This window comes from Tenrec ecaudatus, chromosome 7 (assembly GCF_050624435.1).
Source record: "Tenrec ecaudatus isolate mTenEca1 chromosome 7, mTenEca1.hap1, whole genome shotgun sequence".
Lineage (NCBI taxonomy): Eukaryota > Metazoa > Chordata > Mammalia > Afrosoricida > Tenrecidae > Tenrec > Tenrec ecaudatus.
In genome coordinates this window covers 8,035,523-8,050,896 of record NC_134536.1, presented here as the reverse complement: position 1 = coordinate 8,050,896, position 15,374 = coordinate 8,035,523, and the positions used below count along the sequence as shown (strand labels likewise).

Sequence of the window (15,374 nt, the reverse complement as noted above, 5' to 3'; positions counted from 1 at the left end):
AAGAAAATGGCTTTTCAAGAGTCACCCGAACATTTCTGTGTTCCTTGCCGGTGGTGGCAAGATGGCCACGGAGCACTTACTGCGTGCTCAGCCCGTGCCTATTTAAATCTGGAAAGCTTACGCTCCCAGGAGCCAGTTCATAAAAATGTCTGTTGTTTTTTCCCTCCTTTTCTCTTTCAGCTGAAAATGTAGCCAAAAAATGGCAAGTGAGTAGAGAAGATCAAGACAAGATGGCAGTTCTGTCCCAAAACAGGACAGAGAATGCACAGAAGGCTGGCCATTTTAACAAAGAGATTGTACCAGTGTTTGTCTCTTCTAGAAAAGGTGAGTTTGTAGAAGCACCTTTTGTGAGGCCAGAATAGGGATCTTTGTTTTCTCTTTCCCAAAAAAGATATATCTGGATATATCTGAATGTATATGAATGTGAAGGTGGGGTTGTTATAAAAGTTTACTGAGTGAAAAACCCAACTATCAGTAGTTATTTCCAGTGTCCAAAACTGATGTGTTCATACAGCTGGCCTCGTGGGCAACTGGAGCATTGGTTCTTGATTATTATGAAGTTCAAACTGGCCTGCTGCTGTTCCTGTAGGGCCAAATCTCTTCCGAAGTGAACTCCCCGGACTTCCTGTTCCTTCCGTGTGCACCTTACATTTAGATTCCTCCACAGTGATTCCTTTTAGGTCACTTGGCCATTGTTTGGTGTGGAGAGCTAGCTCTGATACAGTTCCCTGATTGATGACTGCTCTCATGTCCAGATTGGCCTTGAAACTACCTGAGTATCAAGTGTTTTGTAGCTAGCGAAGTCCTGTGACTCGGTTCACAGCAACTTTTTGTACAAAGCGCTTCTTTCAAAGGCTTTCTTCTGCAGGGCCTGTTTCACATACTAGCAGGTACATGCGGAACTTCTAGGGCACTGATGAATCTGTTTCCTGCGATCTAGCTCAGAGTGATGTGGAAATGGATTTTTGGAAGAATATTTAAGCAACACATTAATAGAAAATAGTTTGTACAGGAAAGCCAAAATAGACTGCATTGAATTATGTGATCAGCATTTGTGTTCCACTACCTTATACCCACCCACTGCCATTGAGTCATTTCCAACTCATAGTGTCTCTATATAGCAGGGGTTCTCAACCTTCCTAATGCCACGACTCTTTAATACAGTTCCTCGTGTTGTGGTGATCCCCCCCAAACAAAATTATGTTCGTTGCTACTTGATAACTGTAATTTTGCTATTGTTATGAGTCGGGTGACCCCTGTGAAAGGGTCATTCAACCCCCAAAAGGGTCACGACCCACAGGTTGAGAACCACTGCTTATAGTGTTTCCCAGGCTGTAAAACATTCCAGAAGCAGAGAGCTTCATCTTCCTTCCAATAGCCTAGAGTTAGGATTAGAATGGCGGTGGTTTGGAACTCCTGACTTTTCAGCTAGCAGTCCAGTGCTTTGATAGACAGCACCACCAAAAACCACAGCCAAACTCACTGCCATTGGATTCGACTCATCACAGCCCTGTGGGTCAGATAACTGTTTCTGGGACTGTAAATCAATATTGGGACAGAATGCCTCATTTTCTTACCAAGGAGCATCTGGTGGTTTCAAATTGTTGATTTTTTTAAATCATTTTATTTGGGTCTCATACAACTCTTAACACAATCATCCATACATACATCAATTGTATAAAGCACATTTGTACATTCATTACCCTCATCATCCTCAAAACATTTGCTCCACATAAGCCTCTGGCATCAGCTCCTCATTTTCCCCCTCCTTCATGAACCCTTGATAATTATAAATTATTTTGTCCTTACATCTCCCTTCACCCACTTTTCTGTTGTCTGTCCCCCAAGGAGGTCACATATAGATCCCTGCAATCGGTTCTCCCTTTCTACCCAACCCTCTCTCAACCCTCCCAGTTTCACCACTGTCAGCACTGGTCCTGTAGGGATCATCTATCCTGGATTCTGTGTATCCAGTTCCTATCTACCAGTGTACAGCCTCTGGTCCAGCCAGATTTGTAAGGGAGAATTGGGGTCATGATAGTGGGGGTGGGGGTAGCATTTATGAACCAGAGAAAAGTTTTATGTTTCATCGTTGCTACACTGCACCAACTGGCTTGTCTGCTCCCCGCAACCTTTCCGTAAGGGCGCGTCCAATGGCGCACAGATGGGCTTTGGGTCCCCACTCTGCACTCCCCATTCAGAATGATATTTTTTGTGAACTGCTGATCTTTTGATTAGCAGGTTGTTACCCATTAAACCACTAGGGCTCCATAATACATTTTCAGCTTAGTGGAAATCATTACTTATTTTTGCATTCTAAGTTTTAACTAGTTCATTTTTCAAAAAATATGGTGGCTCTTATTTATGTCAAACTGGTAAATTCCCTCGTCTTTGCCAACATCATGGTAAGGATCAACACGGATCAGATCCCCCAAAAGATGGTGATGTGCCCAGACCTCACCTTTCCACTTCTCCTTCCTTCTTGCCAAGTACCTTTGTGACACTCCCATGCTAGCTACCCAGAGCTGGGTTAGAGCTCACAAATTAAGTGACAGAGTAAAAGTTAAGTCAATGCAGCTGTAAAGTTGGGGAAATCCACAGATACCCAACCTTCTCCCCTGCTGGCTTCAGATTTGGGATTGGTTTCCGTCTGTGTCAGCTATAAGCATGGAGTTCTTAGAACCACCTCAAAGACCTGTTGGTACTTCTGAGCCCTCTAGGTTACTTGACACTCCTGTAAGGTGCTGTTGAGTCACTTCTGACTCAGTAGTGACCCTGTATACAACCGAAGGAAACTTTCCTTGTCTGCTCCTGTTGCAGCCGCTATGTTAATCCACTTTCTTGAGAGTCTACCTCTTTCGCATTGACCTTCTGTTTAACAAGCTGGATGTCCTCCAGGGCCTGGACCCTCCTGAAGACATGCACCAAGTTCTTGAGATGAAGTCTTTCCATTCTCCCATCTAAGGATTTCTTAAAGCCCAGGAGGATACAAAAGAAGGGACACAAGGGCAAGATCTGGGAGGGTTCTTAAGGAAAGAGTTGTCCTCTCAGAAACAGATGGCCACTCCAACCAGGAAGATCGCTCTGACTTGGAAACCACGAAGGGAATGGGTGTTCTGCTTGTCCAGTGGAAGTGGATGGGTGCATCCTATCAAACTCTCTCTGGCTTCGTGGGAGATGGCCTTAGGTTGGAGCACACATGCTGAGGACACACGAGTGATACCTGATAGCCAGAAATGTGGACCCCCGAGATAGAGTACAGATTCCCAAGAAACTGCTGTCTGGTGTGATAGGGGTTTTCAAAAAGTACCTTGATTTACTTTGTATTTCAATTTCAAACTTGAGTTCCTCAAAAATAAAACATTGTTTTAATGTGAAAATAGAAGCCTTGGTGGCATAGTGGTTACATATTGGACTGCTAAGCACAAAGTCAGCAGTTCAAAACTGCCCGACACTCCGTGGGAGAAAGATGAGGCTTTCTACTCCTTTAAAGAGTTAGTCTTAGAAGCCAAGGGGGCAGTTCTCCTCTATCCTGTGGAGTTGCTGTGAGTTGGAATCGACTTGATGGCAGTGCGTTTTTTGTTGTGGTTCTTGTTGAGAAAGATGCCTAACATAAACTTTACTATGATCCGGTGGTTTTAATTACATTCTTAGTGCTGAGCGACCAACATCAATTAGCTGTTTCTAGAACTTTTTTTTTTAATACTTTGGGGGCTCTGACATCTCATCACAATCCATTCATTCCTCCAATGTGTCAAGGACATTTGCACATATGCCACCATCATTTTCAAAGCATTCTTCCTACTTGAGCCCATGATATCAGCTCCACATTTCTTCCCCCTCCCTCACCTGCCTGCCCTCCCTTATGAACCCTTGTTATAATTTTTTCTATATCTTACATCATCCTTTGTTGCCCTTCACCTGCTTTTCCATTATTCATCCCCCTGGGAGGGGGTTCTAGCGTGATCCTTGTGGTCAATGTCCCCTTTCTCCCTCCACCTTACCCTTATCCTCCTGGTTTCTCTACTCCTTGTTGGCCCTGAGGTTTATCTATCCTGGATTCCCTGTGCTGTGGGCTCTTATCTGTAGCAGTGTGCATGCTCTGGTCTAATCCGATTGGTAATGTAGAATTGGTCATGATAGTGGGGGGAAGGAAACACCTACTGGTGGGCATTGGGTCTCCACTCCATGCCCCCCCCCCAACCCACCACTGCCCATTCACCTTGGGTATGGTTTTATTATGGGTCTTGGATACCTGATCCCATTGACACCTTATGATCACAGGCTGGTGTAAATCTTCCATGTGGGCTTTGTTGCTTGAGTTAGATGGCCGCTTATCATTTCTAGAACCTTTTTAAGCCTCTCAAAATACTCATTAGAGCTTTTTCGCAACGGGTTTGCCGCCAGAATATAGGTGTCGGTGAAAACCATCGCAAAAGCCTAAGCCAAAATGGGAAAGGAAAAGACCCATATCAACATCGTCGTCCTTGGACACGTCGATTCTGGCAAGTCCACCACAACTGGTCACCTGCTCTACAAATGTGGGATCAACAAGAGAACCATCGAAAAATTCGAGAAGGAAGCTGCTGAGATGGGGAAGGGCTCCTTCAAGTATGCCTGGGTCTTGGATAAGCTGAAAGCCGAACGGGAACGTGGCATCACCATTGATATTTCCCTGTGGAAATTTGAGACCAGCAAGTACTATGTGACCATCATCAATGCCCCCAGACACAGAGACTTCATTAAAAACATGATTACAGGAACATCACGGGCTGACTGTGCTGTCCTCATCGTTGCTGCTGGTGTGGGTGAATTTGAAGCTGGTATCTCCAGGAATGGGCAGACCCGTGAGCATGCCCTTCTGGCTTACACACTGGGTGTGAAACAGTTAATTGTTGGTGTTAACAAAATGGATTCCGCTGAGCCACCCTACAGCCAGAAGAGATCTGAGGAAATTGCTAAGGAAGTCAGCACCTACAGTAAGCAAATTGGCTATAACCCTGACACAGTAGCATTTGTGCCAATTTGTGGTTGGAATGGTGACAACATGCTGGAACCAAGTGCTAATATGCCTTGGTTCAAGGGGTGGAAGGTTACCCGCAAGGATGGCAATGCCAGTGGGACCACACTACTTGAAGCTCTGGATTGCATCCTGCCACCCACCCGCCCAACTGACAAGCCCCTGCGCCTGCCTCTCCAGGACGTCTACAAGATTGGTGGTATCGGGACTGTCCGTGGGCAGAGTGGAAACTGGGGTTCTGAAACCTGGAATGGTGGTCACCTTTGCTCCAGTCAATGTTACCACTGCTTTGAGTGAAGCTCTGCCTGGGGACAATGTAGGCTTCAATGTCAAGAACGTCTCTGTCAAAGATGTTCGCCGTGGCAATGTGGCTGGTGACAGCAAAAATGACCCACCAATGGAAGCAGCTGGCTTCACTGCTCAGGTGATCATCCTGAACCATCCAGGCCAGATCAGTGCTGGATACGCACCTGTGCTGGATTGTCACACTGCACACATCACTTGCAAGTTTGCTGAGCTCAAAGAGATCGATCGCCGTTCTGGCAAGAAGTTGGAAGATGGCCCCAAGTTCTTGAAGTCTGGTGATGCTGCCATTTTTGATATGGTGCCTGGCAAGCCCATGTGTGTGGAAAGCTTCTCTGACTATCCTCCTCTGGGTCGTTTTGCTGTCCGACATGAGACAAACAGTTGCTGTGGGTGTCATCAAGGCAGTGGACAAAAAGGCTGCTGGAGCTGGCAAGGTCACCAAATCTGCCCAGAAGGCTCAGAAGGCTAAATGAATATTACCCATCACACCTGCCACTCCAGTCTTAATCAGGGGTGGAAGGACGGTCTCAGCACTGTTTGTCTCAATGGCCATTGAAGTTTCATAGTAAAGACTGGTTGATGGTAACAGTGCATCGTAAAGCTTTCCGAAGGAAAAGAATGCTTGTGGACATTGGTTTCTTTTTTGTGCGGCAGTTTTCAGTTATTAGTTTTTAAAATCAGTACTTTTTAAAAGGAAAACAACTTGACCAAAAATTTGTCACAGGATTTTGAGACCCATTAAAACAAAGTTTAATGAGAAAAAAAAACAAACTCATTAGAAGCCCCTTCTCAAGTTCCCTTTGAGATGGTGAGGCACCATCACCTTTGTTAGTGAAAGTGAGCCTTTCTTCCGAGCCCCGGATCCTGTCTGAGCAATGTCAGGTGTCTGCGGTGTACACAGTAGCATCTCATCTTGGCTAGCTGGCTTTCCATTTGTTCCAGGTCTTACTGAAGTTAAAGTAGATGAATTTCCTCGACCGGGGAGCAACCTGGAGGCAGTATCCAAGCTCAAGCCCTACTTTATCACAGATGGAACAGGCACTGTTACCGCAGCTAATGCTTCAGGTGAGTGTTGGTCATGCAGCTGGGACCATAAAGCCTTCTCAAGTCTGCTACCAAGTTCAATCCTTTCTGAAATTTTAATTTCCTATTTATACGCAAAATTATTCTGAAAACTTGATACAGCTTTAGGAAAAATGTTGTAGATTTCTCAGGTGATTTGCATTTTAGTGTCATATTGTCACAAAGAATGGCTTTAGCTTTCTATTGTAATAAGCTGCAGTTCGTCCCCTTTCGTTTTGCCTTCACATAATCCTCCCCTCCCCAACTCCCTTGATCTTGAGTCTAGTTTTATGGCTACTTATGTTGCCACACTCTTGTCTGTTGAATTATAGAAAATACTTCTTCCAGGTGTTTTTCGTTGTAACTTAGGTGGGGATTTACATTGTAGATCATTAGCTTTCGGCTCAGTCTAAATTGTCATGTTGAAGTATCGTCACAGGGTAGGAAACCAGGCATCGATATGTGAGATTGATGTGCATTACTGTAGAGCTAAACACATTTCTATTGCAGGAATAAATGACGGTGCCGCTGCTGTGGTCCTTATGAGGAAGTCCACAGCTGTCAACCGTGGACTGGCACCTTTAGCAGAGATAGTTTCTTGGTCACAAGTAGGTGTGGACCCTTCTGTTATGGGAACAGGACCAATTCCAGCAATACGGCAAGCGGTGAGTGCACACCTGTGTTCTTACTGTAATAACCTAACTGCTTTGGAACCACACTATCGTTTCCCTTACCTTTGATCCTTTACTCTGATCTTGCCACTGCAAAATGCATGGGCGTGCTTGTCTCTGTCTTCCTTCTACCTCACCCCATTAGCCTTTAGTAATTTTACTCGAGACAGCCAAATATGTGGCTCAGATGCATTCTACTGGTTCAAAACATTTTTTAGCATTTAAACTTTCGTTCAAAATTGATGTCACCAAGGCACAATGCATTATTACCAGACTGCTTGCGCAACCTAAAGCGTCAGTTTACATAGATCTTATGAGAATCAGGCTTTTGTGTTTACTGTTCTTTTTCACACTTAACTGTGTATCCATCTACTTTAGGTCTCGAAAGCTGGCTGGTCACTGGAGGACGTTGATACCTTTGAAATCAATGAAGCCTTTGCAGTTCTCTCAGTAGCAATAGCTAAAGAGCTGGGATTAAGCCCAGAAAAGGTAAATGGAACGGGAGCTATTTATAACTTTCACATTATAGTTAACACTATAGATAGCAGTATCAGTTAAATACTGATGTTTCTATAACTTGGGGGGTGTGGTCAACCTTAGTGTTAGTTCACTTCCTCAATTTACAAGGTATTAAGTTTCTGAGGAAAGCAGAATCAGGAATGGATGGCAGACTAAATTAATCTAAAATGCCCAGTTTATTTTCTCTTAAGAGGTAGAAGGAAATAATTTAGGACTACTAACCAATAAGTTCTCTCTTTCCCTGCAGATCAACACCCAAGGTGGGGCCATAGCCTTGGGTCACCCACTTGGGGCATCTGGTTGTCGGATTCTTGTGACACTGTTACACACCCTGGAGAGAACCGGTGGGCGGCGTGGAGTTGCTGCCCTGTGCATTGGTGGGGGGATGGGTATAGCAATGTGTGTCCAGAGAGGATGAAACTTGTTTTTATGAACCTCACCCACCTTCAGGGAGTGCTGAGTTATAATGTGTAAACAGAACCAACAACCACCCAAGGAATGACAGCATTATCATTTTAATGTGAACCTAATGCTCTACCAGTGCACCTAACAAAGTTATAAATAAAGCACATCAGTCATCAAGGGCTCCGGAGTGAACAGCATCTTCATACCCTCCGTGCTTGTTGTCTTTACTCTCCGGGTGTAATTTAATGAGATCGTCGATCCGAAGAATGGTGATTGCTGCCTCGGTTGCAAATTTCAGACTCTTGACTTTGACGATGGTCGGCTCAAACACGCCTGCCTGCTTGTTGTCCCGAGGTTTCCCATTGACCAAGTCAAGGCCAATCCTGCAGTTAAAACCAAAACAGTCTTTTAAAATTAAGCTCATGTAAAACTCGCACACACATGTATACATGGAACATAATTCTGGGGACTGCAAATTTCCATTTTGGAAACAATCACACCAGGTCTTGGATCACCAGAACGGGGAGTTGGGTTAAGACCCACCAATAGCTGAAGAGGTAGTCAGTTGTTGTATTAGTTACGAAGAAACAAAAAGGTGTGCATACTTTAAAGTGTTTGATATGTCTACAAAAATTGCAGGAAGGGCTAAATACCTATTATGAACCTCAACACATACAATACACAGTTGATGAAAATAACTTGGAAATAGCATGCTTACCATTTTAGGTTTTTACGTTCTGGGTTAACTTGAGCCTCGTTATGAAAAGCTCTTAACTTTGCAACCAAGTCTGTAGAGTCCTGCGCAGCATTAACAGCAAGGGTGTTAGGAATAACAAGAAGAGATCTCGCAAACTCTGCAATTGCGAGCTGTTCCCGAGACCCCTACATGAAAAAAGACAATTTGATGAGAAAAGGGAGAAAAAAATGAACCAACCCACAGCAGCAATTAAGGTCTCAGTAAAGGTTTAAGAAAATGCCAAAGCTGCTTCAGAGTGCGGCGCTTACCATGCTAGTTGCATAGTTTTCAAGGTATATGGAAAGAGCCGCTTCTACAGCACCCCCACCTGGAACCACAGACTTCGACTCCAGAACTCTCTTCACGACACAGAGAGCATCATGTAAAGAGCGCTCCATCTCGTCACACATGAAATCATTTGCCCCACGTAAGATAATGGATGCAGAGGTACGTGCCTTAGTGCTGTAGAGAAATAAGCAAGTGTACAATTAGCACTTGGCTCTAAATGCACATGTCCTTTTAAAAATCCTGCTCAAACCATGTTTACAAAATGATGGCAACATATGTACAAATGTGCTCGAAACAACTGATGTATGGATTGCTGAAAGAGCCCCTAAATGATTTTTTAAAAACCCAACAAACTCGAGGTTCATGTCACATAAACCATTTAAAGTGAACAATTTAAACTTACTGTGGTAGCAGTTTTACAATTTACTTGATGTGACTGAAATAGAATGAGATATATACGAATTCCCAGGAATATTTTTAAATCCTCTCTATATGGTTAGACATACTACATACCAAAGCCAATGTCCAGACCACGCAGAAGAGAGAAAATGATTTCATCTCAATTTGCAAGGTTCTCATCTATTCTATCCCATGCATATAACTGCTCACATCACTGAGGGACAATACCAGCAAATCAATGGGAAAATGGCAATGTCAGAAGCCATGTAAAACACCTCAGTGCCATCAAATAATTCCAACTCAGGGTCCTATAGGGCAGAATAGAACTTAGACTATACAACTCATAATCTTTAACGTTAGGTTTATGGACATTTTTAATATGCCCACCTCTATGGATACGTTAAATTAACGTGAACGAAACATCCCCCCCTTTAAAAAACTTATTTTGAAACAATCACATACTATTAACTTATAAACTGATACAAATATTTCACAATATTTGATATACTGGTTTGAATGTATTTTAAGGCTTGCTTGAGTCAGTATGAATTTACATTAAAATCAAATTGACATGTACTTGTAGAGACAGATAAACCTAAATTTTTAATAAATTTAGAACGCGAGTCTTACTTTTTTATTAAAATCAGTTCATCATCACAAATTCTCTCCTGTACCACCTCTTCAGCTTGTCCCAGCATAGCAGCTTCGAACGTCTCTTCACCTTCCAGATTGGCCAGGGTTGACAGCACAGTAGCTGCAAAGATAATTACAAAAACGGTTTAAACCTTGTTCCTTCACACAACTTCCTTACGAAGACTTCACTATTTATGTCAAAAGTGGTACTGAAGACAAAGATATTCAGGTACACAGCTGCCCGTATAAAATGGAATCTTGACAATTTAAGTGAACAGATTCCATGAAATTTTCCAATACCGTGTTAGCCTTTCCCAATAAAAATGGAGCACGTCACTAGAAAATGAAAACTTTTTATGACGCTGCTTCATGTCAATCAATGTCCTAACGTAAAAAGACCCTTCACCCAGCTAATAAAGTGTTTCAGCACAATGGGTTACTACAAACGCCACTGGCAGAAGACATACCCCCCGAAGCTTTAGCGATGCGCTTAAGGTCCCGTTTCAAAACTCTTCTAACTGCCATTGCACCAGCCTCCACAAAGTATTTAAGACACATATCGTCAATGCCACCAGTACTTAAAATAACATTGGCCCCGGTCGCCAGGATCTTCTGAATTCTCTCCTTTGTGATATCAGATTCTCTATAAAACAAAGATAGGTTACATCAGCCCTCCCTGGCTCAAACTAAGAACTGTACTTAGATACAAACTCCTGGCCTTCACAATCAACAGACACATAACCCCAAATTTTGACCCCCAAACCCATTTTCATGGATGGCACAGAAACCCCAATCTTTAAAAAAATACAGCTCTGAAAACTTTCCAAGATTCACTTAAAAGTCCTGTGATATAAACATCACCACCAACTTCATAAGAGTTCTTTCTTATCTGGATCCACTGCCTATTCAACAAAGCAAGCAATCTTTTCAGTTAACTAAAGTGTTTCCCAACATGGACCACATTAGCACTGGAAGGTCCCAGAGGGGCTGTACTTTTATCTAGGATTGTAGTATATTTTCTTTCTGAAAAGGGGCACTAGGTCTACTCAATTTGGAAATCTCTGTTTTAATGTCATGATTAGTCCTTTTCACATACAAGTGTAACTTATAAGCAATCCCTTTAAAGGCTACAAAGAATCTCTAAACCCACCTTTGTCTGATTTGGTCCAGTTTTTCAGGGTCTGTAATAACCACCTGTACACCCAGCTTCATTTTAGTTTTCTGCAAGCTGAAGTCAAGGCAAGCAATTTTTGCATTAACAATTCTCTTGGGCATGCCTGAAATTGAACAGAGCATTAGGTTCTCTCACTGCCAAGTCCAACGTTACATTTCATATAAAACGCACCTAGCAGCAAAACAATGAGAAGTACTGATACATACATAATACACAAACAGATTAAGCCTTTAATTGTGCAACATGAGCCATAGGATGGAAGATGCCATTAAAAGTAATTTATTATAAGTTGCATGCTTAAATTACTAGAAACTAAGTGATTAATGCACACCCCTGCCGTTTCATTTAAGAGCCATTCATTCACACGTCTTGGGTAATTCATCTTTAAAGATACAGTAGACAGTCCACAAAAAGTTCAATTTAACCTATGGTCCCCCATCCCCATCACATGACCCAAGCCTAACTCTTACCTTGGGATCCCACCACACAGTTCAGAGCATAGCCACTGATCAGCAGACTCTCCATCTGACTTCTTCCATGGGCTTTCAAAACATTAACAGAATTGATTGGGTATCGAGACTGGCCTCTTCCATCTGTGTATTTAACAGCGAGTACAGCATCCACCACCATATTAGCAAAGAAATCACCATTTCTAAGGCAGCATTTAAGGATGATTAACACGTTAACATGTGGAATAGACAAATTATGCATAAAAATGAATGAGTAATTCAAAAGGATGCCCTTTTTAGCAATTCCAGTCATCAAAGAGAAAACAAACCGAACACCAGCACTTAGGTTATCAAACTACTGCAGTTATATCAACATATTAAATTTTAACACTGTAATGCTCCCCAAACCCCTCACCCCAGAATTTCAATACAATATCATCTGTAATGCAATAGCAACAATCATCATCGAAGGACAGAAACCTAAGCGCTTACTTTTTGAAAAAGGCTAAACTTTATTGTACTACCCACAAGGATACATTCCAATGATTTTGGAGGACATGGATGTCTTAGCAGCATTAATTAGGCAATCTCTTCCAAGTTCATCTGTGTTGATAATGAGGTTTTCACTGATATAACGCACAGCTTCCCTGTTAAAGGCACGGGTGAGAAAACAGACCCACTGCTCAACACTTCAAAATTGTCACACAGTGTCAAAACAACGAGTTTCCCTTTTCTGTCCAGTCACTTCATAGAGGACACACGAAACCTCCCTCTTCAGATCATGGCCAAAACCACTTCATCCCACAAGCACAGCGACTACCATGTGTTACTAAGGGTTGAAGAGGTGGTCAAACGGGAAAGACACTGGCCTGAACACCAAAACCTCAGCTCTTTCCCATCAAATTTAAAAACAATGTACTTATGATTACATCAAATAACAATCTTACTTGCAAGCAAGTCGATAGCCACTAATAACTGATGTGGGATGGATTTTCTGTTTGACTAGTTCATCTGCATTTTTTAGAAGTTCTGCTGCAATAATAACCTGTAGAGAAAACATTGAATGCGGAGTTAAAGCTCTCAAATCTGACAATGTTCAGTATGGACTGGACTATGGTGTACGTAAAAACCACCACCACAGCAAGCACACATTAACCACACTACACTGTTTCATACTCCACAACGCCAAAAATTAGGGGCCAAAATATGGTTCTGGCTAAGAAATTAGTTCAGCAGGAACAATACTAGGACTATATACCCATTATAGAAATTAAATACCCACCAAAAGTTAAATCCAGAGTTTACTCAAATTCTCTACCCAATTCTAGGATTTGGTTTTGAACTCAGTTCACTTCTTCCTTCAGAATACTAAATATCTGTGGGTGGCACAAATGGTTAACTCATTCAAATCAAAAGACTAGTACTTCAGCCATACCTAAATACCCTCAAGATATACTTCCCAAAAGATTAAATATATGTATATATATTTAAATACTCCACCGGGTCACCGCGACTGTGAATCAACTTGATGCTAATTGGGTTTACTAGTTTATGAAGCTTAAAAATGCAAATGAAACTTGAATTTAATTTTGGGAAACTACTATTTGCTCGACAGGTCATAAAGCCAATAACTAAGACAAAAGGCCAGTTTCATTAATCTAGGTGTATCTATTCCTTCAAGGCTGAATGATAATCCATAAATATGCCGCCCACCACCTCCACCACCTTTTTGGCTTGAATCATCGCTGTACTCAGCATACAAGTGTTTCTACTTCACTGTGCTGGACGTTTGAGTTTAAATTACCTCAGGTTATTCACCGATTTCCCCCCTCATTACTGTCACAAGGCAAATCAATTTCTCACATTTCTATTCTGAATTCTTGATTGTCAACTTCTAAAATATGTTCAACAAAAAAGCACTCCAAATAATGCCCCCCCACACAATTGTAAAGGGAAGGCTTATGTAAATGTACAGCCATTTCATATAGAAGGAGGACATTAAAAGAATCCTCCCTCTTCAGATCATGGCAATGTTAATCTATCCCACAAGCATAACCACTTTAATCTATTATTAAGATGTGAAGCAGTAGTCAAATGGGAAAACAAAATGAATTGTCAAAATCTGCAAAGAGTACCTACCACTGAAGTGGTTCCATCTCCAACCTCTTTGTCCTGGAGATCTGCCAGCTCACATAGCACCTTTGCGGCAGGGTGTTCAACCTCCAGTAACTTCAGAATGGTCGCACCGTCATTAGTGATGGTTACATCCTAAGAGAATTGTGAGGGAGACGACAGAACTCTTTCAGAAACACATCCTGAAATCAACAGAACCCCATCAGGCACACCATCGTCAGCTTAGTCTTCAAATACCAAGGTTCTGGCAATACAATTTAAATAGCTATGGTTTAATCCTATTCCTTTATGTTAACATATACACAACAGCTGAGCGTACTTACGCCAATATCATCCACCAGCATTTTATCCAAGCCAACTGGACCAAGAGAACTTTTTACAATATTGGCAATTGAAGCAGCAGCCATAACTGTAAATAATCAATAGGTGGGGAAAAATAAATTAGAAAAATCTACCACTCTAAGGGAAATAATTTCAACCCACGAAATCTGTATGACAAGATGACACCCAAACTTGGGGCAAATACACTGCCATTGAATCCCTGCCGACTACTGCGGGCTTCTGAGACTAACTCTTTAGGGGACAGCAAGCGTCACCTTCCTCCGAGACAGAAACGGGTGGTTTCAACTGCTGACATGTGGTTAGCCAAGTCAGTAACTCCCTACTGCACCAGGGCAGCTAAAATGAGCAGCAAGCGTAGGATTTCAATTGCACAAATCTCCCCTAAGTAAGTCAAAAGCCTGTTTTATGGGTGTGCCTGTGCAACGTACATTTTATTTAAAACAATTAACGAAAAATAAAAACCGTTACAGTAGCTGTCTCTTTACCAGGAACTGAACAATGCAGGAACAGAATGACAAGATGCGCTGCCTTTGTGTCCAAATTCGCCCAAGTGTTAGAAAATCTACAAGAGGCTTTCAAAGCCAAGCCCAATAACAGCACCCACGCTTGTTGCGAATCGCGTTCCCTCCTAACTTGAGAAGAACGTACTAATCATTTTACTGCGACGTCCCCGGCCCGTGTTAGCACGGGTGAGCTGTCAGGACAGGGCAGAACGGGCTCCAGAGCTCGGGGCCGGCGCCCCCGAGGGGACAAGAGCCACCGCGCCACCACCTAATGCGCACGGCCAGACGGCGGCGCGGCGCGGCCCGGCTCCACGCCCATGCGGCGCGGCGCTCACGTGCTGCGCTCAGACCCTTCACGCCGGGGATGGGCGCTGCCGCCGCCGCCCAGAAGCGGAAAACGGCCGGCGGGGCTCCGGGGGCTCTTTGTGGTGAAGGGATGCCAAGAGGGTGACGCTGGGGCTGGGTCGGACCAGGCCTCTCCGCCCTTACCGTTCTGGGAGCGGATCGCCTCCCCGGTGCTGCGGTCCCCGAACACAGACAAAGGCCCCTCCATCTTCGCGGCGAGCGACACGATAAACCCCGCTCACACCGCGGGCGACCCTCCCTACACAAGGCCGCGGCGACGGCAAAGGCGGCAAAGGCGGCGACGGCGTGGAGCGGGCCGAGCGGAGTCGCGGGGGCTGCTGGGTAACACCGCCGGCCTCGCTGACCCCTCCCCGAGCCCGACGACCGCG

General features: G+C 43.5%; 2 protein-coding genes, 2 non-coding genes and 2 pseudogenes across 4 annotated transcripts in view; 2 read left to right on the top strand and 4 right to left on the bottom strand.

Moving 5' to 3' along the window:
- ACAT2 (acetyl-CoA acetyltransferase 2) overlaps nucleotides 1–8,162 on the top strand; it is a 25,272-nt gene extending 17,110 nt beyond the window's left edge. Inside the window, exons 5-9 of the mRNA XM_075554299.1 lie at nucleotides 181–324; nucleotides 6,269–6,391; nucleotides 6,899–7,053; nucleotides 7,438–7,548; nucleotides 7,826–8,162. Of these exons, the coding sequence (XP_075410414.1) occupies nucleotides 181–324; nucleotides 6,269–6,391; nucleotides 6,899–7,053; nucleotides 7,438–7,548; nucleotides 7,826–7,996 (704 nt within the window). The 3' untranslated portion in view covers nucleotides 7,997–8,162. The remainder of the gene's footprint in view (nucleotides 1–180; nucleotides 325–6,268; nucleotides 6,392–6,898; nucleotides 7,054–7,437; nucleotides 7,549–7,825) is intronic.
- LOC142453208 (elongation factor 1-alpha 1 pseudogene) lies at nucleotides 4,363–5,872 on the top strand (annotated as a pseudogene).
- TCP1 (t-complex 1) lies at nucleotides 8,078–15,374 on the bottom strand. The gene is made up of 12 exons (XM_075554298.1): nucleotides 15,130–15,374; nucleotides 14,119–14,204; nucleotides 13,802–13,930; nucleotides 12,610–12,707; nucleotides 12,199–12,309; nucleotides 11,684–11,865; nucleotides 11,190–11,316; nucleotides 10,507–10,682; nucleotides 10,037–10,160; nucleotides 8,989–9,181; nucleotides 8,702–8,865; nucleotides 8,078–8,366 (listed from the first exon to the last, which is right to left on the bottom strand). The coding sequence occupies exons 1-12, from the start codon at nucleotides 15,191–15,193 to the stop codon at nucleotides 8,150–8,152; spliced, it is 1,671 nt and encodes a 556-aa protein (XP_075410413.1). The 5' UTR covers nucleotides 15,194–15,374; the 3' UTR covers nucleotides 8,078–8,149.
- LOC142454045 (small nucleolar RNA SNORA20) lies at nucleotides 9,527–9,652 on the bottom strand. Its single transcript, XR_012785577.1, has one exon. It is a non-coding gene; the product is annotated as a small nucleolar RNA SNORA20 (small nucleolar RNA).
- On the bottom strand, nucleotides 12,390–12,522 carry LOC142454107 (small nucleolar RNA SNORA29; annotated as a pseudogene).
- On the bottom strand, nucleotides 13,624–13,764 carry LOC142454105 (small nucleolar RNA SNORA29). Its single transcript, XR_012785631.1, has one exon. It is a non-coding gene; the product is annotated as a small nucleolar RNA SNORA29 (small nucleolar RNA).